The sequence below is a fragment of the Erinaceus europaeus genome, chromosome 11 (assembly GCF_950295315.1).
Source record: "Erinaceus europaeus chromosome 11, mEriEur2.1, whole genome shotgun sequence".
Lineage (NCBI taxonomy): Eukaryota > Metazoa > Chordata > Mammalia > Eulipotyphla > Erinaceidae > Erinaceus > Erinaceus europaeus.
Genome location: NC_080172.1, coordinates 115,106,294 through 115,133,311, shown reverse-complemented (window position 1 = coordinate 115,133,311; position 27,018 = coordinate 115,106,294). Strand labels below are relative to the sequence as shown.

General features: G+C 50.3%; 2 protein-coding genes across 2 annotated transcripts in view; one reads left to right on the top strand and one right to left on the bottom strand.

The window, feature by feature from the left end:
- Positions 1 to 728: 728 nt before the first annotated feature.
- Positions 729 to 10,410, bottom strand: SRARP (steroid receptor associated and regulated protein). The gene is made up of 2 exons (XM_016188435.2): positions 10,291 to 10,410; positions 729 to 2,644 (listed from the first exon to the last, which is right to left on the bottom strand). Exons 1-2 carry the CDS (start codon positions 10,322 to 10,324, stop codon positions 2,217 to 2,219), a joined length of 462 nt encoding a protein of 153 aa, XP_016043921.1. The 5' UTR covers positions 10,325 to 10,410; the 3' UTR covers positions 729 to 2,216.
- A 3,895-nt stretch (positions 10,411 to 14,305) lies between these two features.
- ZBTB17 (zinc finger and BTB domain containing 17) overlaps positions 14,306 to 27,018 on the top strand; it is a 30,819-nt gene continuing 18,106 nt past the window's right edge. The window contains exons 1-2 of the mRNA XM_007523711.3: positions 14,306 to 14,444; positions 20,495 to 20,581. The gene's annotated coding sequence lies outside the window, so the exon portion shown is untranslated. The remainder of the gene's footprint in view (positions 14,445 to 20,494; positions 20,582 to 27,018) is intronic.

The following is a 27,018-nucleotide window of genomic DNA, read 5'->3' as shown; positions in this document are numbered from 1 at the left end:
AGACAACAATGAGATATCACTTCACTCCTGTGAGAATGTCACACATCAGAAAAGGTAACAGCAGCAAATGCTGGAGAGGATGTGGGGTCAAAGGAACCCTCCTGCACTGCTGGTGGGAATGTCAATTGGTCCAACCTCTGTGGAGAACAGTCTGGAGAACTCTCAGAAGGCTAGAAATGGACCTACCCTATGACCCTGCGATTCCCCTCCTGGGGATATATCCTAAGGAACCCAACACATCCATCCAAAAAGATCTGTGTACACATATGTTCTTGGCAGCACAATTTGTAATAGCCAAAACTTGGAAGCAACCCAGGTGTCCAACAACAGATGAGTGGCTGAGCAAGTTGTGGTATATATACACAATGGAATACTACTCAGCTGTAAAATATGGTGACTTCACCGTTTTCAGCCGATCTTGGATTGACCTTGAAAAAGTCATGTTGAGTGAAATAAGTCAGAAACAGAAGGATGAATATGGGATGATCTCACTCTCAGGCCGAAGTTGAAAAACAAGATTAGAAAAGAAAACACAAGTCGAACCTGAAATGGAATTGGAGTATTACACCAAAGTAAAAGACTCTGGGGTGGGTGGGTGGGTGGGGAGAAAAAATAAAAAAATAAAAAAATAAAAAAAAAGAGAATGGGGAGGTAGGAGAAGAGAGAGAGAGAGAGAGAGACCTGCAGCACTGCTTCACCACTGAAGTTACTCCCTGCAGGTGGGTGACTAGAGGCTTGAACCAAGGTCCTTGCCCACTGTGACATATGTGCTCACTGCGGTGTACCACCACCCAGCCACTTACATTTTGTTTTGTTCTTTTCAATATTTATTGGATATAGACAGCCAGAAATCAAGAGGAAAGGGGAAGATAGATAGGGAGACAGAGAGACACCTGCAGCACTGCTTCACCACTTGCAAAGCCTTCCCATTGTAGGTAGGGACTGGGGGCTCAAACCTGGGTCCTAGCGCATTGTAACATGTGTGCTCAGCCCGGTGTGCCACCACCCAGCCCCCATTTTGTTTTCAATGATAGTAGCATGACCTTGGAGGTGACATAGTGGCTAGAGCACTAGGCCTAAGAGTATGCATGGAGTCCTAAGTTTGTTCCCCAGGGCTACATGTGCCAAAGTGACAGTCTGGCTCTCTTTCCCACCCCTAGATAGACATATCTTCAAAGGAATGACAGCAACCTGCATGCTGCCACTGTTCATGGTACTGGGACAGCTGCCCTCCTCTGTGGCTGGCCCTGGCTTAAGAGACCAGCCAGGTGGCCCTAGAGAGAATGGTCCTTCGCGCTGATGGTTCCTTATCTTTGAGATCAGAAAGGTTTTTTTTTTTTCTTTTTTCCCAGAGCACTGTTCAGCTGTCTTATTGATGGTGTGGGGATTGAACCTGGGACCTTGGAGCCTCGGGCATGAGAGTCTCTTTGCAGAATCATGATGCTACTTTCCCCCACCCTGGCGGGCCCTTCCCATCCAGCATATCTGCAAAACATTTTGCCCAGTCACCTGCTATCCCAGCACCTCACTTCAGTTCCTACAGAGCACTCCTTTTGCCACTGTTCAAAAGCATCTTTCTTTTTTCTTTTTTTAATTAATTATTTATTTATTTATTTATGAGAGGGGTAGGAGGACAGAGGGAAAGAACCAGACATGACTCTGGTACATGTGATGCCAGGGATCTAACTTAGGACCTCATGCCTGAGAATGCAACATTTTATCTATTGCCCTACCTCCTGGACCAGCATCTTTATTTCTTGTGGTTTCTTGTTTCCCTATTCTCACACTTCTATCCACTGGTCAAGAATACGGTAGAGAGAGCGTCACAGTTATGCAAAGAGACTTTCGTGCCTGAGAGGCTCCGAAGTCCCACGCCACCATGAACCAGAGCTGAGCAGTGCTCTGGAATTAAAAAGAATAGAAACTCTGAGAAAGCTGTGCTGTCTTCTCTTGCACTTTGCAGGGGCCGGCGTGTAGCTGCATGGCTAGTCTGCTGTTTGAATGGATTAGTCTTGTGGCTCTGCTTCTGGTGTGAGACTAACGGGAAGAAGGGACAGGATCCCCTTGGGTATGTGGCTGGTCAGGGGTCCTTCAGTGGACTGAAGGCTCTTTCCTTGGCTCAGGCAAGAAGATTCTGCTTGGCAGGGGAAGGCCTGGGCTCTGGGAATCACAGCCCCTGAGCACTGCAGTCTGGTGTGTCAGGCCCAACCCCTTACTTAATCTGCCTGCCCACAGACACAGGAGGAGAGGAACCCTTTCAGGGAGCCCTTGACGGTCCCCCAGGCAGAGTGTCTTACAGACACAGTCTTCAGGGGGTTCCCTTTGGCTTTGGGGACCTCCTGGAGGCAGAGTGGGCTGACTGGGGAGGACGCAGGGGCCACATCCCGGGGGGGTGGCAGGGTGTCCCCCACCTGAGCAAGAAGTTCCCCACTCAGGGGGGTCTCCTCATTCAGAGGGGCAGAGTTTTCCCCACAGAACAAGATGTAGGTCTTCATCAGAGGGGTGGCAGGTCCCAGGGTGGAGGTGGGGGCTGGTGAGGGCTCTGGGGGTGCCATCAGGGAGAGCGACTTGCCGTGAGTACAGTCGATGAGGAAAGTCAGGTGAGTCGCCGGGATGGCCTTCTGGGGGCGAACCAGCTTGTCCCCTGCAAGGGAGGAGACCAAAAAGCATGAGGCCACACAGACTCACCTCTCACCTGCTCAGCAAGGACTCATCTGTGCTGGGCTGATACCCACTGAGGGGGTGGCAGTGGTGTATAAAACAGCAGAGGTGGAGTAGGGCACCAAAGTAAAAACCCTGGGTTGATGGTAAGGGTGGATGTTCAGCTTCAAAGGGTGGGAGGGGTGTAATGGGACACAGTCTTTTGCTGGTGGGCACGGTGTTTATGTACACTCCTGTCGATTTGTATTCATATAAATCACTAATTAATATGAGAAAGGAAAATTGATTGAATGCCTCAAACTTTTAAAATCACAGACTGAGTCTTTTTAATACATAGGCTGAGTCTTTGATATGTTGACTCTCTTAAAAGCTTAGACCAGGGAGAACAGAAGCAACCGGTGGCATAGCTATATGCAAATAATGTCAAAGGACATAAATTATGGTGCTGTTGTGTATGATACAGCAAATCCTAACAAAGGGATTTTTCAAAGTTAACCCAATTGCCAAATAATGTGATTATAGCAATAACTATCTATTGTCTTCTTAAACCCTAAGACAGCAGGAACCTCCCACTTTCTCTTTAGAGCCTGTGTTTCCCACAGTCCTGGAAACTCTAGGGTGGAGCTCACTTTCCTGCATGCTTCTCTCAATTCATACCAAATGATATTGCATCCGCTGATCCCAACCTAATCAACGCAAGGAGTACCACCTCAGCATGCTTCACTTCAGACTGTGTCCAGAGACGTCAGGCATGGAATGTCAACCCTTCACCCTCATTACTTGGGTGAGACCTTGCCTTTCATAGTATTCTCAAATTCCATTCCAAGAGGTTCACTTCCTAACAAAATCCCAAAACCTAGATATAGACCAGGCCCCGTAATATAGAGAATATCTTCACGTATCCATAAATTAGGGCAAAATATATACCTGAAAGCAAAATACACAATAGTCTGTGGTGAGTCAGTATCAAGTTCCTAATGAAAGTGTCTGCTTAGACTTCGATACCCTCCTCACCTACTTCCTATTACAGTTCTCTCACTCACTCCAAAGATAACCTTATCAAAGCAAGGACTGCAAAAGCTGAATAAGGGCAAGAGACTGGCATACTTTAACAATGACTCTTCAGTCACTATCAGGCCACCCCATTAGCTGGGGCCCTAATCGGAGAGTCCTGAGATTCCCAAACAGACATGATGGGCATATACCTCAAATAAATCCCTCTCTCCATTGTTATTGGTCATTCCTATCAGGAATAACACAATAGACCCCTTTGTGGGCCCCCATAGGACCTTGCCCTCAACTTGGATCAACAATGGTAGAGAATGTCTCATTCTCTAAAGGGAGGCTGGACAATATACTCTGTGCTACACCTGAGGAAGATGGGTCCTGATATTGGGGCAGCTTGGAACATTTCTGCTTATGACCACAGAATGTGAGCTCAGATCTACAAGGATGCAGAGGTCACATAGGCTCCTAAGATGAATATGGGACCCAGATCACATCAAATCGATGGGGTTTACAGTCAACAATATTTATACACCTTTCCCATATTTGGGGGCTACCCTCTTCCCTGATCCATATTTCTGGTCCTTCTGCCAGCCATGACATCACCTCCCTAGACACTAATTAGGATCCACCTGCATATCAGATTTCAGGCTCAGGCAAACAAACAAACAAAAAAACCACACTAGTATAGCCACAGACCCTTTGGAATATAACTAAAATATGCCTACTATGTATCTACAAAATGGAGAGCCCCCCAACTCTTCACCTGCACTATTCCAGCTTTTAGGTCCATGATTGTTCAACAATTTGTTTGGCTTTGTATGTTAACTCTCTTTTCAGCCACCAGGTTCCAGATGCCAGCATGATGCCGACCAGACTTCCCTGGACAGACGACCCCACCATGTGTCCTGGAGCTCCGCTTCCCCAGAGCCCCGCCCCACTAGGGAAAGAGAGAGGCAGGCTGGGAGTATGGATCTACCTGTCAACACCCACGTTCAGCGGGGAAGCAATTATAGAAGCCAGACCTTCCACCTTCTGCAACCCACAATGACCCTGGGTCCATACTCCCAGAGGGATAAAGAATAGGAAAGCTATCAGGGGAGGGGATGGGATATGGAGTTCTGGTGGTGGGAATTGTGTGAAGTTGTACCTCTCTTATCCTATGGTTTAGTCAATGTTTCCTTTATATAAATAAAAAATTAAATTAAAAAATCAGAGGTACCTGACTTGTTATTGTTTTTTGTCAAAGTTTTTAATATTTTACTTTTCTAATGAAGACATGCACAGAGCTAGAACAGAGCACTGCTCGGCTCTCGGTGATGGTGGTACTGGGGACTGAACTTGGAATGTCAGAGCCTCAGGGATGAAAGTCCGTTGCATCACCATTATGCTGTCTCTCCAGCCACAGTCTGTTTTGAAATACAAAGGTAAACATTATGCTGGGGAGACAGGATACTGGTGACGTGAAAGACTCGGGTGCCTGAGTCCCAGGTTTAATCCCCAACATCCCATAAGCCAGAGTTGAGCAGTGCTCTGGTCTCTCTCTGTGTGTACCTTTCTTTCTGTATCTCTTTCATTAAAAAAAAAAAAAAATATTTAAAAGGTAAAAATATACTTTTTGGAACAGCTAGTAGAAGATGTAGGAGTGGGCTGGGGTATCAAAATCATGCAATTTCAGTGGCCCGGGAGGTGGCTCAGTGGCTAAAGCCCCCTGTCCTCACCTGGAGGGGAAGTTTCGAAAAGTGATGAAGCAGGGCTGCAGGTGTCTCTCTGTTTCTCTCTCTCTCCCTTATCAATTTCTCTCTGTAGCCAATAATACAAAACCAAAATAAAATAAAATACTTTTAAGGAGTCGGGCGGTAGCGCAGCGGGTTAAGCGTACGTGGCGCAAAGCGCAAGGACCAGCGGAGGGATCCCGGTTCGAGCCCCCGGCTCCCCACCTGCAATGGAGTCGCTTCACAGGCGGTGAAGCAGGTCTGTAGGTGTCTGTCTCTCCTTCTCTCTCAATTTTTCTGTCCTAATCAATAAGATGGGAGAAAAAGATGGCTGCCAGGAGCAGGGGAAGCATAGTCCAGGCACAGAGTCCCAGCGATAACCCTGGAGGCAAAAAAAGAGAAAAACAGAAAAAACTGGGACTTTGGAGGCCCAGGCAGGAAACTCTTTTTGCATAACTATTATACTATCTCCCCCACCTTTTTCTTTTTCTCTTCTTTTGTTTTCTTTCCTTCCCTTTCTTTTATTTATTTATTTTTTATTTTTTTATTTTTTTTTTAACCAGAGCACTGCTCAGCTCTGACTTATGGGGGTGTGGGGGATTGAACCTGGGACTTGAGAGCCTCAGGCATGAAAGTCTCTTTGCATAACCATGATGCTATACCCCCACCCCCTCTTCCCTTTCTTTCTTTCTCTTGAACAAATCTTTTCCAAAAGCAAATCTTGGAAGAAAAAAAAAAAAGCAAAGAAACCAAGAGTGGTGCTTTGCTCTCAGAGGTGAGATGGAATCTGTGGTCACTGAAGCCCTGGGTGCTGCCTACTCTTGTATCACAATGTGGACGTGTGACACGGCTCATCTTAAGTTCTTCTTTTCTTTTTTATTTTCAATTTTTTAAATATTTATTTATTTTCCCTTTTGTTGCTCTTGTTGTGGTTATTGTTGTTGTTATTGATGTTGATGTTGTTGGATAGGACAGAGAGAAATGGAGAGAGGAGGGGAAGACAGAGAGGGGGAGAAAAAGACAGACAACTGCAGACCTGCTTCACCTCTCATGAGGTGACTCCCCTGCAGGTGGGGAACCGGGGGCTCGAACCAGGATCCTTAAGCCGGTCCTTGCACTTCGTGGCATGTGCGCTTAACCCACTGCGCCACCGCCCAACTCCCAGCTCATCTTAAGTTCTAAGGGATGGAAGGGGTGGGCAGGAGAGAGTCTGATTCTTGAAGAATCTTATTCAGGACAGGCTTTCTGTTTTTCTCCGAGTCCAGTGCATCAAGTCTTGGCCTTGAGACTTAGCTCATCTCTGCCTCAATCTGCCTGCACTAGTCAAGGTCTGCCCAACCAGGACAGAAATGGTGCTGCTCTTAAAGAAAGCTAGGGGGCCGGGTGGTGGCGCACCTGGTGGAACAAACATGTTACAGTGTGCAAGGACCCTGGTGCCCACCTGCAGGGGGAAGACTTTGCAAGTGGTGAAGCAGGGCTGCAGGTGCCCCTCTCTCTCTCTCTCCCCTCTCTATTTCTGACTGTCTCTATCCAATAAATAATGATAATAAAATTTTTAAAAAGAAGACTTTAAATCCTGTATCAGCCACCTGCTTTCCACAGGCCAAGGGCTCAGAGCTTCTCCACTGGGATCCCCAAGACTGTGCCTCTGGGGTGGGGGCACCGAGGTCCTGCTTTTCCCAAAGGGTTGGTGCTAACTGCCGATGGTCCGCACGATGGGTAGCAAGGTCCTGGGACAAAGGGGAAGGAAGCCCGGGCACCTCAAGCCTACTCTTGTACTTCTGGTCCTCCAGGAGCTCTGTGCCCAGCACTCACATCGTCATCATCATCATCATCATCATCATCTGTGCACAGTCTCAGACTTCACCCCTCCACCCTGGGTCCCACACACCCCGGGGCTCCCAGCCCGGCTCAGGGCCCCACACAGCAAAAAGCTGAGCATAGCCACTTACTGAAGAAGCAGATGCTAGACTAAGTCACTTTGAAACCGAAGTCTAAGTCTTTTTTTTTTAAATAAGGTTTAATTTTTTTCATCATTATTTTATTTATTTTATTATTTTTTAAAAGATGGTGTTTCTTTTTTTTATATTTATTTTCCCTTTTGTTGCCCTTGTTGTTTTTTATTGTTGTTGTAGTTATTATTGTTGTTGTTGACATCATTGTTATTCGATAGGACAGAGAGAAATGGAGAGAGGAGGGGAAGACAGACAGGGGAGAGAAAGACAGACACCTGCAGACCTGCTTCATCACCTGTAAAGCGACTCCTGGAACCGGGATCCTTATTTATTTATTTATTTATTTATTTATTTATTATTGGACAGAGAAAGAAATTGAGAGGAGAGGGGGAGATAGAAAGAGAGAGAGACAGAGAGAGACACCCGCAACCCTACTACTACACTTAGGAAGCTTTCCCCCTGCAGGTGGGGACCAGGGGCTTGAACCTAGGTCCTTATGCATTGTAATGTTTGTGCTTAACAAGCTGTACCACCACCTGGCCCCCAAAGTTTAAATCTTTTTTTTTTTTTTTTAACCAGAGTCCTGCTCAGCTCTGGCTTATGGTGGTGCAGGGGGTTGATCCTGGGACATTGGGGCCTCAGGCACAAGAGTCTCTTTGCAGAACCATAATGCTATCTTCCCCCACCCTTCAAAGTTTAAGACTTTTAAAAGGGAACTTCTCAGGATGTGAGGGTGATCTGGCTGTGACACCTGTCACAGCAGTGACTGCTTCAGCTGATCAGCTTGTCCGGGCAAGTCCCCACCACCACCACCACCACCACACCACACACCAGCCCCTTGTGTCCTTCCTGAAGTGTCACGCTCAGTCAGAGGACAACAACCTTCCCAAATAGAGACACACCGGCCTTTGGGCAAGTGCATATGAGCAGAACCTCCAAACAAGCACTCAGGAAGAAACTAATCGGGGGCCAGGAGGTCACCACCCACTAGAGTAAACATTTTACCATTGGGAGGACCAGGGTTCAAGCCTCCAGCTCCCTGTGGAAGCAGCATGCTGTGGGGAAAGTTTTCACCAGTGGTACAGCATTGCTTGCAACCTCTCTACTTCTCTGTCTCTAATGGGAATTAAAAGAAAGGGGGGGGAAGTCCACTAGAAGTGGGAGAATCATATAGGTAGGGAGCCCTGGCAGAAAAAAAAAAGGGGGGGACAGGTGGTGGCACACTCAGCCGAGTGCATATGTTACTGTGTGTGAGGGTCTGGGTTCAAGCTCTTGGTCCCCGTCTGCAGGGGGGAATGTGGTGAAGCAGTTCTGCCAGTGTCTCTTTCTGCCTCCCCTCCCTTACTCCATTTGTTCTGTCTCTATGAGAAAAGAAAGAAAAAGAAAAAGGAGGGGGCCTGGCGGTAGCACAGCGGGTTAAGTGCCTGTGGCGCAAAGCACAAGGACTGGCGTAAGGATCCCGGTTTGAGCCCCCGGCTCCCCACCTGCAGGCGAGTCGCTTCACAGGCGGTGAAGCAGGTCTGCAGGTGTCTGTGTTTCTCTCCCCTCTCTGTCTTCCCCTCCTCTCTCCATTTCTCTCTGTCCTATCCAACAATGATGACATCATCAACAACAACAATGAAAAACAACAAGGCAACAAGAGGGTGGGGGGAGAATGGAACTGGAGGGGCAGTGAACCATCTCACCTGAATGCCACTCTGCTATGCCATGTGTGCAATCCATCCAGGTCTGAGCCCAGCCCATCTCACTGAAAGAAACTTCAGTGCTGTGGTCTCTCTCTCACTGTCTCTCTCTACCTCTCTGCTTCTATCTAAAGAAGAAGATGAAGAAAGGAAGGAAGAGAGATGTGGGGCCCGGTGGTGGTGCACCTGGCCAAGCGCTCACAATACAGTGCTCTAGGACCGGGTTCAAGCCTCTGGTCCCCAACTGCCAGCAGGGAAGCTTCACAAGTGGTGAAGCAGGGCTGCAGGTATCTCTCTGTCTCTCCTCTCCATCTCCCTCCTTCCTCTCAATTTCTGGCTGTCTCTATCCAATAAATAAATAAAGTTATTTTAAAGACAAATATAATAAAAAGAAAGGGGTCAAGCCCCCGGCTCCCCACCTGCAGGGGAGTCGCTTCCCAGGTGGTGAAGCAGGTCTGCAGGCGTGTGTCTTTCTCTCCCCTTCTCTGTCTTCCCCTCCTCTCTCCATTTCTCTCTGTCCTATCCAACAACGAACAACATCAATAACAATAATAACCACAGCAAGGCTACAACAACAAGGGCAACAAAGGGAGGGGGGGATGGCCTCCAGGAGCGGTGGATTCATGGTGCAGGCACTGAGCCCTAGCAATTACCCTGGAGGCAAAAAAAAAAAAAAAGAAAAGAAAAAAGGCCACTGGGAATGGTGCAGCTGTGCGGGCACAGAGCTCCAGAATAACGTTAATTAGAACCAAAGAAAAAAAAAGAAAACAGAAAGAGGGGCCGGGCCTTGGCACACCTGGTTAAGTGCATACATTACAATGCCCAAGGACCTGGGTTCAAGCCCCTGGTCCCCATCTGTAGGATGAAAGCTTCCCAAGTGGTAAAACAGGGGCTGCAGGCGTCTCTCTGTCTCTCTCCTTCTCTATCTCTCTCTTCTCTCCCAATTTCTATCTATTCAATAATAAATAGAAAGATAAAAAAAGAAAGACAGACAGAAAGAAGACAATCCAAATAATGATCCAAATAATAAGTGATCCCAGTCTCTTAATTATGTGCTTTTCACCAGACACCGACTCAGAAGGCAGTTTATGTTCTGGTAGGTAAGTTAGCAAAAGAAATAAATGACCACCCCCCCCCCCAGCCCCAGTGCTTGAAAATCCTGGCAACCAAGGGGTGGGGGGGAGGGAAGGTATCTGTCCTCTGATTCCCCACCTCCGTTTCCTTCATCTGGACTTTCTGCTTGGCTGAGCTCCTGCCTGAGCTGCCTCCTACCTGAGCTGGTGGCTAGGTGTCTGTCAAGGTCCATGGCTTTGAGATTGGCTTGCTGGTGCTTGGAGTCCTCTGCAGGGCTGCTGCTACAGCCTGGTCTAGCTCTGGCCTGGGGAGCAGGTCTCTGCATCCTTTTCCAGGATGTAGTCAAGCTCCCCACCCAAAGACCAGACCTTTTATACTGACCTAATCCAGATTCGCAGAGCAAATCCCAGGGGGGGGTGGGGGTGGGGACTAAAGGAACTGCCCTGGGGCAGTTAGGGGACGACTTTGATGAAATTGTCAACAAGATTGTTGTTGAGGGTGGAGGGTTTGGAAGGCAAAACTGCCACCAAACAGGCTGTTTCTTCTGCCTCCAGCCACTTGGGACAGGTTTTGGAACTTTCTTTTTAATTGTTTTTTTTTTTAAATATTTATTTACTTATTCTCCCTTTTTTTTTTTTTTTTCCTCCTCCAGGGTTATTGCTGGGCTCGGTGCCTGCACCATGAATCCACCGCTCCTAGAGGCCATTTTTCCCTCCTTTTTGTTGCCCTTGTTGTAGCTTCGTTGTGGTTATTATTATTGCCCTTGTTGACGCAATTCGTTGTTGGATAGGACAGAGAGAAATGGAGAGAGGAGGGGAAGACAGAGAAGGGGAGAGAAAGATAGACACCTGCAGACCTGCTTCACCGCCTGTGAAGCGACTCCCCTGCAGGTGGGGAGCCGGGGGCTCGAACCGGGATCCTTACGCCGGTCCCTGCGCTTTGCGCCACATGCGCTTAACCCACTGCGCCACCGCCCGACCCCTTATTCTCCCTTTTTGTTGCCCTTGTTGAGGTCTTGGTACTTTCACATCCAAGTCAAATCCCCAAACTTCAGTTCTGCCTGCCTGCATCACTAGTAGATCTCACGACTATAGAGAAAACTACTGTGGGGTAGACAGCATAGTGGTTATGCAAAGAGACTTTCATGCCTGAGGCTCCAAAGCCCCAGGTTCAATCCCCAGAGATAAAGTGCTCTGGGGGGAAAAAAAATCTTAAAGAAAACTATTTACTAAAATAAGGGTAACAAAAGCGAATAAATAAATTAATTAAAAAAAACCTAGTTACTTGATGCATCTTTAGTATTAGTTTCTCTGGACTGCCAGAGACCAATGGTGGCGAGACACCAATAGCAAACATTTCTTTTCTTTTCTCTCTCTCGCTCTCTCTCTTTTTAAAAAATATTTTATTTACTTATGAGAAAGATAGGAGGAGAGAGAGAGAAAGAACCAGACATCACTCTGGTACATGTGCTGTCGGGGATTGAATTCAGGACCTCATGTTTGAGAGTCCAAAGCTTTATCCACTGCGCCACCTCCCAGACCACCAGCAAACATTTTTTCTTTGTCACTGTTCCAGATGTCAACCCGTTCACTGGTTCACAGATGGCTATTTTTGTGTTGTGACCGCTTGTGACAAAAAAGGGGGGGGGCAAAAAAGCCCTCTTTATTTTAAACACAACATAGATTTCCACATGGGAGGGAATTGGAGACCAGTGTGGTACATCAAGAACCAGGATCCCACCTGAGGCCTCAAGTTGGCAAGTGGTGCTATACCTCTTAAGCTAATTTCCTGACCTTGGAAACTCTTTTGTATAATGACACGAACTTTCCCCTTTTTGCCTGAGCACTGCACAATTCTGGCTTATGGTGAGACTTCAAACCCTCAGGCACAAAAGCATTTATCTTTTTTTTTTTTAAGCCTTTATCTTTTACATAACCATTCTGCTACTCCTCTGCCTGCCGCAGCCCCACTAATTTCTTTTTTTTTTTTTTAATCTTTATTTATTTGATACAGACAACTAGAAATCTAGAGAGAAGGGAGAAATCAAGAGGGAGAAAGACAGAGAGACACCTGCAGCCCTGCTTCACCACCTGCAAAGCTTTCCCCCTGCAGGTGGGGACCAGGGACTTGAATCTGGGTCCTTGCACATTGTAACTAACACGTGCGCTTAACCAGGTACGCCAACACCTGGCCCCAGCCACACTTATTTCTTCATGAGTCTCCACCCTCAGGATTAAGGCACCGCCCAAAGGTCCCATCTCTTTAGGGATTAGGCTTCAAATATGAATTTTGGAAGGGTAAAAAAAATAAATAAATAAAGCAGACATTCTATCCCAGTGAGAGCTACGTTGCTGACACTATTCCACCAGTTGTCAGATGATCATTCTTTTTATTTCAGGTGGAGACAGAGAGACACCAGAGCAAGGTCAACGCCACCCTCCTCCAGGCCACAGCATTGCCACGTGGTGTGGGGGATTCACCCTGGACTGTGTGCATGAAAGGGCTCCTACCCTCGCTACCAGATGAGATATATTCTGGTTCCAATTCATTTTACCCTTTATGAACCTTTCTTTTCCATTCTTCAAAAGCCGGTAGAATAATACTATTTATTATGTGGCTGGAGACTGAAGGCATTGTGTGAAGTGAGATCAGCCAGAAAGAGAAGGGTGAATATGAGACCATCTCACTCATAGACAGAAGTTAGGCAACAAAACAAAACACGTGGTCTGGGAGGTGGCTCAGTGGCTAAAGCACCAGACTCTCAAGCATGAGGTCCTGAGTTCAGTCCCCGGCCGCACATGTCTGGTTGATGTCTCGTTCTTTCTTTCCTTTCTCATTAATAAATAAATAAAATCTTTAAAACAAACAAACCAAAGCAGAACTTGCACTGGAGTTGATGTATCGCCCTAAAGTAAAGGACTCTGGGCGGACCTAGGTGGGGGGTGTTGGAGTGTGATGTGGAAATTGAGAAATGGGACACATGGACCAACTACTGTACTTTACTTCTTCTTCTCCTTCTCCTTCTTCTAGCGTTTGCCCTTCTTCCGTAGCCAGTCAACAGCGTCAGGTTGAGCCTGATGTCAAGTTTCGAGACCTCCTTTGAATCTGGAGAGGTGGCAGTCGTTGACTATGTGGGTCATAGTCTGTCTGGAGCCGCAGGGGCAGTTCGGGTCGTCTCTGGCTCCCCAGCGATGGAACATAGCGGCGCACCGGCCATGGCCTGTTCGACAGCGATTGAGGAGGGCCCCATCATAACGTGCTAGGTCAAAGCCGGGTTGACGCCTGCAGGGGTCTGTGATGAGGTGTTTGTTCTTTACCTCAGCTGACTGCCAACTCTGTTTCCAAGAGTCTGGAACAGAGAAGTTCAGTGTAGGCGTAGGGGACCAGATTGGGTGACGAGACGTCAAGCATTGGACAGGGTGGGCAAAGATATCCGCGTATAGTGGCAGGTCCAGTCGAGCGTAGACGCGGGAAATGAACTTAGATGATGCCGCATCCCAACGAATATCTGGCGGGGCGATGTTGCTAAGAACTGGCAGCCATGGAACCGGGGTGGAACGGATGGTTCCAGAAATGATCCTCATGGAGGAATATAATTTGGAATCGACCAAGTGGACATGGGGGCTACGGAACCATCCTGAGGCACAGTATTCTGCAGTGGAATAGCATAATGCCAGAGAGGATGAGCGTAGTGTGGAAGCGCTCGCGCCCCATGAGGAGCTGGCCAGTCTTGCAATGATGTTATTCCTCGCGCCCACCTTTGCTGCAGTTTTTATGAGATGTTCGTGAAATGACAGAGTGCGATCGAGAGTAACGCCAAGATAGACTGGCTGGGCTTCATGCCGGATTCTCCTATCGCCAAGCTGCACATTAAGCTCACACGAGGCCGAGGCGTGGTGTAGATGGAAAACAGATGATACCGTTTTTGCAGTGCTAGGGATTACTGTAAACCATTAACTCCCCCAATAAAGGGGGGAGAAGAAAATGAAAATCTATAAAAATAAAAAACATGCATTATGGTTGGTGAGTGGCTCCACTGAGACAGCGCAGGTAAAGCCCTTAGGCGCCCAACGACAGGCTGAGCACGTGGCACCGCGACGGTCACAGCAGCGGAAATTCCCGAAGGGTGACAGCGAGGGCAGCGCGAGCCTGAGCAGCGCCGCGCGCATGCGCCCTGCCCGCCTTCGCGCCTCCAGCTGCGCAGGCACCGGAAGTTGCCGGCAGGAAGCCTGCGAGGTCGGTTCCGCCCGACTCTAATATGGCGGCGCCCTTTGTCTGCTCTGAGGCGCCGTCCTCGGTCTCCTCGCGAGCGTGATGCACCTCCCGCGGCGGTGAGGCTCAGGACATGGCAGGTGAGGGCCGGCCAGCGTCCGGGGCCGGGAGAGTCCCGTGAGCCGGGCGGAAGCTGCGGGGGCTGGAGCGCGGCCGGACGCCGGCGACGGTTGTGTGGGGGAGGGGAGGGGTGCGGAGTGCTGAGGGGACCGGCGCCCAGGGGACCCCGCGGGGCCGGGGGCTGCGGGCGCTGCGCAGGGGGCGCTGCCGGGCGGCCTTCCGGGAGGGCGAGCGGGAGGGCGAGCGCCGGCGGCCGCCCGGCTGGGTGACACCCCGGCTGCAGCGTCTCCGCCCCGCAGCTCGGGAGGCCCCGCCCCCTGACCCCGCGCGGGGGGCGACTGCGGGGGGGGAGGGGCGGCGCGTACGCTTGTTCCACTCAGCCATTCGCTCGCTCAGGCACTCAGCCACTCTCTCCTCACACACAGCCACTCGTTCATTCGTTCACTCAGCCCCTCTCTCCTCGCACTCAGCCACTCGTTCATTCGTCCACTCAGCCCCTCTCTCCTCACACACAGCCACTCGTTCATTCGTCCACTCAGCCCCTCTCTCCTCACACACAGCCACTCGTTCATTCGTCCACTCAGCCCCTCTCTCCTCACACACAGCCACTCGTTCATTCGTCCACTCAGCCCCTCTCTCCTCACACTCAGCCACTCGTTCATTCGTTCACTCAGCCCCTCTCTCCTCACACTCAGCCACTCGTTCATTCGTCCATTCAGCCCCTCTCTCCTCACACTCAGCCACTCGTTCATTCGTTCACTCAGCCCCTCTCTCCTCACACTCAGCCACTCGTTCATTCGTCCATTCAGCCCCTCTCTCCTCACACTCAGCCACTCGTTCATTCGTTCACTCAGCCCCTCTCTCCTCACACTCAGCCACTCGTTCATTCGTCCACTCAGCCCCTCTCTCCTCACACACAGTCACTCGTTCATTCGTCCACTCAGCCCCTCTCTCCTCGCACTCAGCCACTCGTTCATTCGTTCACTCAGCCCCTCTCTCCTCACACTCAGCCACTCGTTCATTCGTCCACTCAGCCCCTCTCTCCTCACACACAGCCACTCGTTCATTCGTCCACTCAGCCACTCTCTCCTCACACTCAGCCACTCGTTCATTCGTCCATTCAGCCCCTCTCTCCTCACACTCAGCCACTCGTTCATTCGTTCACTCAGCCCCTCTCTCCTCACACTCAGCCACTCGTTCATTCGTTCACTCAGCCCCTCTCTCCTCACACTCAGCCACTCGTTCATTCGTCCACTCAGCCCCTCTCTCCTCACACACAGTCACTCGTTCATTCGTCCACTCAGCCCCTCTCTCCTCGCACTCAGCCACTCGTTCATTCGTTCACTCAGCCCCTCTCTCCTCACACTCAGCCACTCGTTCATTCGTCCACTCAGCCCCTCTCTCCTCACACACAGCCACTCGTTCATTCGTCCACTCAGCCCCTCTCTCCTCGCACTCAGCCACTCGTTCATTCGTTCACTCAGCCCCTCTCTCCTCACACTCAGCCACTCGTTCATTCGTCCACTCAGCCCCTCTCTCCTCACACACAGCCACTCGTTCATTCGTTCACTCAGCCCCTCTCTCCTCGCACTCAGCCACTCGTTCATTCGTTCACTCAGCCACTCTCTCCTCGCACTCAGCCACTCGTTCATTCATCCACTCATTCATTCACTCACTCATCCGCTCATTCACTCACTCATCCACTCTCACTCATTCACTCGTTCATTCGTTCACTCACCCACTCCATCATTCATTCATCCACTCACGCACTCATTCACTCAATCATTCACTCACTCAGCCACTCTCTCCTCTCACTCATCCACTCGTTCATTCGTCCACTCAGCCACTCTCTCCTCACACTCAGTCACTCGTTCATTCGTCCACTCAGCCACTCTCTCCTCGCACTCAGCCACTCGCTCATTCGTCCACTCAGCCACTCTCTCCTCGCACTCAGCCACTCGTTCATTCGTTCACTCAGCCACTCTCTCCTCGCACTCAGCCACTCATTCATTTGTTCACTCATTCATTCACTCACTCATCCGCTCATTCACTCACTCATCCACTCTCACTCATTCACTCATTCATTCGTTCACTCACCCACTCCATCATTCATTCATCCACTCACACTCATTCACTCAATCATTCACTCACTCATCCACTCTCTCCTCTCACTCATCCACTCGTTCATTCACCCACTCATTCACTCATCCGTTCACCCACTCACTCATTCATTCGCTCATTCACTCACTCATCCACTCTCTCATCTCATCCACTCGTTCACTCATTCATCCACTCATTCATTCATGTATTCATTCATTCACTCATCCATTCATCTACTCACTCATTCGTTCACTCATCCATTCATCCACTCATTCATTCACTCATCCATTCATCCACTCACACACTCATTCATTCTTTCACTTATCCATTCATCCACTCACTCGTTCACTCATCCATTCACCCACTCATCCATTCACTCATCCATTCATCCACCCACTCACTCATTCATCCACTCATTCATTCACTCACTCATTCACTCATCCATTCATCTACCCACTCACTCATTCATCCACTCATTCATTCACTCACTCATTGATCCACTCATTCACTCACTCACCCACTCATCCATTCACTCATTCATTCACTCATCCATTCACTCATCCATTCATCCACCTACTCATCCACTCACTCACCCACTCATCCACTCACTCGTTCACACACTCATTCATTGATTCATTCACTCGTTCACTGTTCATCTGTCCACCCTTTCATTCCCACAGACGTGACAGGTTGTGGAGGTACAGCCCGTGGGCCCTGAGGCTCCGTCCTTCATAGCATGGTGGGTAAAGGGAGGCGGCCTGGAGCTAGACAGCCCGAGTTTGAGTCCTGACTTTTTTGCTTGGCAACTTTGTCCTTTAGTCCTGGGTAGTTTCCCCCCTTTTTCCTACTTTCTTTCTTTTTTTAAGATGATTTTATGGTGGGGGAAGCTTAGTGTTTTGTTGAAACATGAGAGTGAGAAGGAGCGTGGATATGCAAAGAGACTCCTCCCTGAGGCTCCAAAGTCCCAGGTTCAGTCCCCCGCACCACCATAAGCCAGAACTGAGCAGTGCTCTGGCTAAAAAAGAAAAAAAAAAGTGAGAAGGAAAGAGAACGTGGTGCATGTGATGCTGGGGATCAAACTTGGGACTTTTTTTTTTTTAACTTTAATGGTTTTTTTAAAAATATACTATTTATTTATTGTTGGATAGAGACAGAGAGACATTGGGGCCAGGTGATAACACACCTGGTTAAGCGCACACATTGCAGTGCACAAGGCCCCAGGTTCAAGCCCCTGGCCCTTACCTGCAGGGGGAAAGTTTCACAAGTGGTGAAGCAGGGCTGCACAGGTCTCTGTTGTCTCTCTCTCTCTCTCTATCTCCCCCTCCCCTCTCAGTTTCTCTGTCTCTTAAATATATTTATTTATTATTGGATAGAGACAGAAATTGACAAGGGAGGGGGAGATAGAGAGACACCTGCAGCCCTGCTTCACCACTGGTGAAACTTTCCCCCTGCAGGTGGGGTCCAGGGGCTTGAACCTGGGTCCTTGTGCACTGCAATGTGTGCGCTTAACCAGGTACGCCGTCACCTGGCCCCAATGTTTTTAAGTCCGACTCTCTAACCACTGTGCAACCTCCCAGGCCACTGTTTCTTCATCTCTAAAGCAGAGGTGATAATAAAAACATGTCTGCTAAGATCGTTATCAAGAATAAATGAGGTGGTCCGGGAGGTGGTGGAGCGAATAAAGCATTGGACTCTCAAGCATTAAGTCCTGAGTTCAATCCCCGGCAGTTTGTGTACCAGAATGATGTCTGGTTCCCTCTCTCTCTCTCTCCTTCATGAATAAATAAATATATTTTCTTAAAAAAAAGATTACATGAGGTACAGTACAAAGTGTCTCAAACAATTCTGGCACAAAGTAAATGCTCTTATGTGATTGTTACTGCTATTCTTGGCATCCGTACCCCTTAACGCCCAGTTCAGAGAATTATGCAGGAAACAGCTAAATAGGACCGAGTGGCACTTACGTGACGGAAGAAAAGCCGGACTGGCCCCCTACCTTCCAAGCCCCAAAGCAGAGTAGAAACACTTCACTCTTCTGGGTGAGTCCAGGAAAATTAGGAGCCCCAGAAGCTTGAGATCTAAAAGAACAATTGGGGGAACGAAGATGGGGAAAGGGGAGACTGTTCTGTTTAATTTATGAGAAAGTTCAGAGGTTAGTAATTATATGTAACTTAGTAATTGTATTCAATTCTCTGCGTAGAGACATTATTAAATGAGGCATTAAAAAAAAAAGAGTGTGGTCTAGTCCTGGGGGGGGGCTTGTTAGCCTGATTTTGTTGTTGTTGTTGTTAATGGCTTTATAATGTATGTTAAGTCATTTAAAAGTTAGATTGGGTCTGGGGAGTTAGCATAGTGGTTATGCAAAGAAACTTTTGTGTTTAAGGTATTGAAGGTCTCAGGTTCAAGTCTCAGCACCACCATAAGCCAGTGCTGAGTTGTGCTCTGGGAAGAAGAAAAGAAAAAACAGGAAAAAGAAATTAGATTGATAGATCAGAAAGATGACTCTGGCTCTCTGGCCATATGAACTGTGTATTAAAGAAAACTGGCCTGGAGACTGAGTAGGAGTTTGTTAGAATAATCCAGGTGGAAAAATGGGACTGTCTTTGAGTTCTATAACAGGGTTCAAAGGTCAGGAGAGATGTTTTGGAGACAGAATTGACAAAATGCTGATTACTTAGCAGTAGAGAGGGGTCCAGTTTGGCCCAAGTTTGTGTGTTTGTTTTTAGATGGACGGAGGGAGACCACAGCACTGAAGCTCCCTCCAGTGTGGTGGTGGTGGTGGGACACAGCTGAGCTTGAGCCTGGGTCACACACTATCCAGCGGGGGCTATTTTGCTAGCCCTACCCTTACTTTTATTTATTTATTTATTTGTAAAGATTTTATTTACTCATGAGAAAGAGGAGGAGAAAAAGAACCAGACATCGCTTGGTACCTGTGCTGCCGGGGATTGAACTTGGGTCCTCAAGCTTGAGAGTCCAGTGCTTTATCCATTGCACCAACTCCCAGACCACCTTTATTTTTTTTTTTAATTTTAACTTATTTATTATTGGATAGAGACAAAGAGAAATTAAGAGGGGAGGGGTGGTAGAGAGGGAGAGAGACAGAGAGACACTTGCAGCCCTGCTTCATTATGCGTGAAGCTTTCCCCCTGCAGTTGGGGACCAGGGGCTTGAACCCGGGTCCTTGCACACTGTGATGTCAGCACTTAAACCAAGTGTCCCACCGCCTGGCCCCCTTTGCTGGGTATTCTTGTGTCTCTCGGGAACCTCTGGCAGCCTGCAGGTCAGAGCTCTGGCCACCTACCCATTTTACAGGAAAAGAAACGGAGACGCAATTTCTTTGTGTCTCTCTCCGATAAATAAGTATTTTGAGAAAGTCACTAACTTTGCAGAGGGGATGCACTCGCCTAGGGTGAGGCATGGTGCCGGTGCTGCCGTGTCCCAGCCATAGCCCTGTATTCTGCTCTTTAGTCAGTGGGAGCTCCTATGTGGCGGCTGAGCACTGCCGGGCTAGCGTGAGGGTGTTCTCCCAGGCACGTGCTCTCTGGGTTGGAGAGAACTCGACTGGAGCTGACCTGGGTTGCTGCTTACTCAGCGACGCGGGAGAGAGACGAGAAACTCATGGTGGAGCGGGAATGCAATGTGTCTTTATTGATCAGAGACAACACATATATTTAGAACCGGAAGTGGCAAGTCGGAAAAGGAAATGGCTAGGAAAGGGGGTGGAGAAAAGGAAAGAGTGGGAAGGTAGAAAGCTCCCGGAAGGTTTTAACTGGTGGGGTTAATTAACACCCTGCAGGCAGGGCTGGTCTCAGGCAAAACAATGGTTATGTAAATAGACCACAGTATCAGGGAGGGTGGATTGGGGGGAGCTGGCTTAAGGCCCGACAGTGCATCTGCTTTCTGCTGGGCTCAGTGCTCTCTGCATGTCCTGCTCTCATCAGAGTTCCCACTGGGTGTCTTGACTCAGGTAATGAGCTGGAGGAGGAGAGCCGAGCCGGAGTGTACACAGAAGCCTTGTCGGAGAAGAGCAGCTTGGGCTACCTGGAAATCTGAGGTGAGACACTAAGGCCACTTGGGAAGCGTCGAAGTCACTTGCCAGTCGCTGTCCTCTGCACTCCGCGAGATGTACTTCACCCATTCGGGGCCGGCGGCGAGGCAGCGGGACGGGTCTGTGGGGAGATTTTCAGGCCTGGGGTATCCCCGCACCACTGAGCCAGAGCGGGGCAGGGCTCCGGTATTAGACTGGAAAAGAGAGAGAGAAACCACCCTTTTAGTGAGCCTTTATTTGCCTCTCTTTCTTGCTGCCAGGGTTTCCTGCCCTCGAGATTCCACCAAAGCCTTTTTCCTTCTTTTAAAGTGGTTTCCCTCCAGATAAAGGCTGAGAGACAGAGAAGGAGAGAGAGAGGTAGCAGGGCGCTGCTGCCCTGCTTGGGAAGCCCCTCCTCCCTTGCACGGTGCGCGTGTGGCTGGCAGCCTGGGCCTCGCAGGCGCTAAGGTACATATTCCACTGGTTGCGCCCACCCCCGCCTCCAGCTTTTTCTTTTCAACTGGACAGTCTGGACAGAGCGCCCGCTGGTTTGGCTGAGAAGTGTTGCTATTGTCCCGGTTGTTTTACGAACAAAGCCCATAGTGGATCAGTCACCGAGCGGTGCTCCTAACTTGCTTTCAGTACACTCTGAAACGCAGTCCTAACCGAGCACACGCACGTCTTTCACCCCGTTGACCGCGTGGAGGTGTGCAGCCGGGGCCGCTCGGCATCACTCAGGGCTAGGTTCCCGCTGATCATGGGACAGCGGAGCCTGGGTGGCTGCCTCATGGCCCGGGGTCACTGCTGTGCCTCCTGCCATCATGCTTGTATTCCTTCTGGTGGAAAGAGGGGCGAAGAGGGGAGTGTGTGCTCATTCTCTTCAGGTTCTGCTCGCTTTTGCACGGCAAGTCCCCGGAGCGTGGCGTTTGGTATGCTGCCAGAGAGCACGGCGCGGCTGTTGCGGTGTTGGAGGGGATCTGTCCAGTCTCCACTGAGACTGGGTTGCTGTCCGTTCTGAGGGAAATACACGCACTGGTGAGAGAGCTGGGTGTGTACCCGAGGGCCCTGTCTCCCCGGAGCGGGCTGCTCCGGCCCCGGCCAGGCTTCTGCTTGGGCTTCTGCTCGGGCCAGGGAGCCTGGCTTATGGCATATGGCGAGCACCGTGCCGTGGAGCTGAGTGGATCTGGATCCCCGGGCAAGGACTGCTCAGCCGCGTGCCAGTAGTTCCGGGGCCTCTGTCCTAAAGTGTGTGGTGCACAGGGGCAGACATCTGAGGTGACGTAGAGGGAAGGACACTCGGGGTTGCAGACTAAAGGTTCTCGCAGACAGCGGCGTGGAAGGCAGCCGTCTTTCCTGTGCAGGAGCTCTGCTCTCAGGGCTGCCTTCCCTTAGCAGTCTCCTCCTCCTTCCTCTTCTCCTTCTTCCTCTTCTTCTTCTTCATATTTATTTTACTGGTTCCATATGTGAGTTTCACATGACAGAAAGAGGCCGAACCCCAATATATACGGTATCGGGGATTGAACTGGGGACCTCAGGCATCATGCCGAGTGCTCTGCCAGTTGAATTTCTCCAGTTGCAATGGCCCAGTGTCATAGGTCAGTTACATCAGGCCCGAGCCTTAGTTTGGTGGTCCGTAAAGTAAGAGTATCCTGGGGTCCCCGACTAGAGCACAGACTTCGCCATGTGCAAGGAGCTGGGGTCGAGCCCCTGGTCCCCACTTGCAGGGCCCATGAGTGGCAGAGCAGTGCACAGGTGTGTCTCCTCTCTGCCTCTTTCTTCCCTCTCTGTCTTTCACCCTCTATACATAAACTAAGCAATCTCAAACATATCTATCTTTTGGAATTGTTTTGAGAACTCTGTGACCAGGCATGGAACTCACAAGGTGTCGCGTGTCCGGCGTCCGTCTCCCCGTGCTGCCAGGTGCGGTGAGCACTGAACGCAGCGGGGGTCGAGGGTCTGCACCTGCGGAGAAGACGGCCACCATCTTTTCTCCAGGCAGATCCAGTGCTCCCGGCACCATGCCAGTCTGACTCCTGCCAGGGCCTTGCGTTTCCTCGTCTGTCTCCCCATCACACCATCAGCACCTCGCATCACTCAGAGCAGGGAGGGATGGGCTCCTACTGGATAGGTTGCTTGTTGTTTATTTTTTTTTGTATAGCCACCTGCTGTCTCCCCTGCTCAGGAGACTGGTTTTGAAGAGGCAGGTGGTCCGCCTCTCGCTGCTCCGAATGCCAGAAGGGCAGGCCAGCGAGACCAGCCACCGCGAGCTCACAGATCCAGTCCCTGGCATCACGTCCTCTCTCCCCGCCTCCTCTTCTGGTGACTCGGTCTTTCTCTCCCGGCCTGCCCGCCTCCGGCCCTTGCTCCTGACTCTCCCCTTTGCCTCTGATGCTTACTAAACTCTTATTTTAAGAATGACAGAGGGGTGGCCTTGTGGCAGAGCAAGCTGCAGAGTCTGAACCGTGTGCCGGGAGAACAGGTGGTCCACTGTGCCATCCCGCACGTTGCCCACGGGATGGGGGTTGCATGGGTGACACGGAGCTCACACAGACGTGGTGTCTGGTAGGGTGGCGCATCTCTGGGTAACGGGCACGACAGAGACGGACCCCACACTGAAAGTGAAGAGCCCACATGCGTTTGCTGTGCACACACGGTATCTGTCCTAGAGACCTTCTCTCTGGCCACAGTTTGTACCTGATCAAAGTAGAGGTCCAAGACAGACGCCGTCGCCCTGAGTGACTTCAGCCTTTGCTGTGAGCGGTCGTGCCGAGTGTCGGCAGAGCGACAGAGGACAGTCCTCGTGGCTCTCAGCAGCCCCAACAGGCCAGGCCGGTGGAAGCTTCGGTCACCGCCGAAGACAGACAGAGAGCCGCCGGGGCTTGGATCCTTGAACTCCGGCATTCAGACCTGCTGCTTTACCAGTCAGAGAGAAGCGGCTCTTAAGCTTCAGCTTCAAAGGGAGGAAGCAGAGGGCCCGGTGGGAACTGAGAGCTGTCAGGCCACGTCTACACGGCGGCACGTAGAGGCCCAGAGGCGGCCGTCCCCTCTGAGAGCGGGGCCCGAGCCAGAAAGCAGGCTTGGGGCTTCACTGTCAGATGAAAAGCACTCCGCTTCTGGTCTGGCAGTGGGGTCTGTCCTCCCCACCCGTGTCACTTCCTCTGCTGCTGGAGCTATTCATGCACAGTCCTTTCCCCGTGGGGAGCGGACGGCAGTACTGCCCGGTGGGAAGCGGCGTCAGCAAGCGGCGTCAGCGTAGGCCATGAGCCAGCTCGCTGGGGTGCTGCTCGCCGCTGGGCCCCCGCGGGGACTTTCCTACTTCGATTCCAACTCGGTTTCTGCTTGAATTAATGCTTCCAATGTTGCTTCAAGTGAGAAAGAGGAGTACCTGATCCTGCAGAGTGGGTTTGTTTAACGTGGAGTAGGCACAGGAGAGACTATGGCGTGAAGACACAGAAACTCCTGGTTTACAAAGGACGGTGCCTGGTCCTTGGTCCTGCCCGTGCCCATCCCCGGTGACCTCTGAGCTTTGCTTTACAGCGTCACACACATATTTGCATTGCTGAGCAACCTATTGTTTGGGTGGTGTTTTTTTTTTTTTTACATAAATACATAATAGAATCCTATTGTTTTGTGTGGATGTGAAACCAGGACTTTGAAATGCATGATTTTAGGGCCCCATGCCACTTCCCCCCACTTTTTTCATACAGAGAGAGGCAGAGGGGGGTGTGGGGGGGTGGGGCTAGACACCCCGGCCCCAGAGCTTCTTCCCGGGTGATGTCAAGGCTTGGAGTCCTGCACACAGTGTGCGGGTGCCTTGCCTGGTGACACGCAGTGTGCGGGAGCCTTGCCTGGTGACACGTAGTGTGCGGAGGCCTTGCCTGGTGACACGTAGTGTGCGGGAGCCTTGCCTGGTGACACGTAGTGTGCGGGAGCCTTGCCTGGTGAGTCAGCCTCCAGCGCTCATACTGGTTATTCTGGTGAGTCAGCCCCCATCTAACAACAGTGTAAGCCTGCTGTCACAAAGCTTCTTGAGACCTCCCTGTGGTACGTGTCTGCAGAACACTTTCACCCCAACATGGGGTCTTTTCCACCAGCATCCATCAAGACCACAGGGCCAGGCAGGGGGTGGGGGGGTTAGATAGCATCATGGTTATGCAAAGAGACTCTCCTGCCTGAGGCTCCAAAGTCCCAGGTTCAGTCCCCCACACCACCATCAGCCAGAGCTGAGCAGTGCTCTGGTAAAAAATAAAAAATAAAAACAATTTACAAAGACCCCAAGGCCCTCTTAGCCCCTCCTGACCTCCTCGCCTCTCTCCTCCACCCTCTCCACAGTCCTTCACTCTGGCTGTGGTGCAGCGCACCCCACTTAGTCCAAGTCTCACTTTGTAAGTTTCTGGCTGATGTCACTTAACATAATGCCTTCCAGCTCCATCCAACATGAGGCAAAGGAGACATCATTGTTTTTAAGAGCTGAATAGTATTCCGCTGTGTATCTAGACCACAACTTGCTCAGCCACTCCTCTGTTGTTGGGCAAAAGGGTTGTTTGCAGGTTTTGGCTGTTGCAAATTGTGCTGCTAGGGACAGAGTGTTCAACACAGATTTCTTCACATGAGGTTATTTCCTTTGGGTAAACCCCAGGAGAGGATTGCAGGGTCCTGGGGTGAGTTTACTGCTAGTGTTGTGAGATAGCTCCAGAGTCCTGCCTCCCCTCGCCCTTCCCCTTCCCCTTCCGCCTCCAGGGTTATCACTGAGGCTCAGTGCTGGCACCGTGGTCTCCTAGTCAAGATCTCAAGATGCCTACCTCCATGGGTGGCCAACACTATATCGTTTCTTCTCCAAAACAGAAGATTCTGGGTGCATCTGGGTGACAAGTCTAGCAGATGGAGACTTGTCTCAAGTGGCCTCCCCCAGGGCTCTGTTCTGGCTCCTACGCTATTTAATATTTACATCAATGACCTTCCAGAAACTTCTCCAAGGAAGTTCATCTACGCCGATGACATCTGCTGTGCAACTCAGGCATCCAAGTTTGACATCCTCGAGGAAACACTCACGAAAGACATGTCTCTGATACCTGATTACTGTAAAAAATGGCAACTAATCCCTAGCACTGCAAAAACGGTATCATCTGTTTTCCATCTACACCATGCCTCGACCTCGCGTGAGCTTAATGTGCAGCTTGGCGGTACGAGAATCCGGCATGAAGCCCAGCTAGTCTATCTTGGCGTTACTCTCGATCGCACCCTCATCTCACGAACATCTCATAAAAACTGCAGCAAAGGTGGGCGCGAGGAATCACATCATTGCAAGACTGGCCAGCTCCTCATGGGGCACGAGCACTTCCACACTACGCTCATCATCTCTGGCATTATGCTATTCCACTGCAGAATACTGTGCCCCAGTATGGTTCCATAGCCCCCATGTCCACTTGGTCGATTCCAAATTATATTCCTCCATGAGGATCATTTCTGGAACCATCCGTTCCACCCCGGTTCCATGGCTGCCAGTTCTTAGCAACATCGCCCTGCCAGATATTCGTCGGGATGCGGCATCATCTAAGTTCATTTCCCACGTCTATGCTCGACCGGACCTGCCAATATACGCGGATATCTTCGCCCACCCTGTCCAACGCTTGACGTCTCGTCACCCAATCTGGTCCCCTACGCCTACACTGAACTTCTCTGTTCCAGACTCTTGGAAACAGAGTTGGCAGTCAGCTGAGGTCAAGAACAAACACCTCATCACAGACCCCTGTGAGTGTCAACCCGGCTTTGACCTGGCACGTTATGATTGGGCCCTCCTCCATCGCTATCAAACAGGCCATGGCCGGTGCGCCGCTATGTTCCATCGCTGGGGAGCCAGAGACGACCCGAACTGCCCCTGCGGCTCCAGACAGACTATGACCCACATAGTCAACAACTGCCACCTCTCCAGATTCAGGGGAGGTCTCGAAGCTTTGCATCAGGCTCAGCCTGGCGCTGTTGACTGGCTACGGAAGAAGGGCAAACGCTAGAAGAAGAAGAAGAAGAAGAAGAAGTGCTGGCACTGTGAACCCACTGCTCCTCGAGGCCATATTTTTCTTTTCTTTTCTTTTTTCTGGACAGAAAGAAATTGAGAAGGGAGGGGGAGATATAGAGAAAGAGAGACACACCTGCAGACCTGCTTCACCGCTCATGAAACATCCCCCTGCAGGTGGGGAGCAGGGGCTTGAACCCAGGTCCTTGCGCTTGCTAGTATGTATACGTAACCAGGTGTGCCACTGCCCCGCCCCCCCAGAGTATTTCCACAGGAGTCGGACCAGTTTGGATTCCCACTAGCCATGCAGAAGTGTCCCTTTCTCCCCTTATTCTCTCCGACACTTGTTCTAATGTCTGTTTACATTATTCACATTGTGAGTGAATCGACTTTTAAAGCATATGTCCCTGTATTTCTTTTTTACTGATGAATAATGTCCCATCACATGAGA

What these genes read in the sequence shown, in the direction of transcription:
- SRARP (XM_016188435.2), bottom strand. Translation starts at nt 10,324, where the DNA reads ATGGACCTTGACAGACACCTAGCCACCAGCTCAG. An exon ending in ACACCTAGCCACCAGCTCAG is followed by an intron (nt 2,645 to 10,290) that starts GTAGGAGGCAGC and finishes CCTCCCTTGCAG; the next exon opens with GGGACAAGCTGGTTCGCCCC.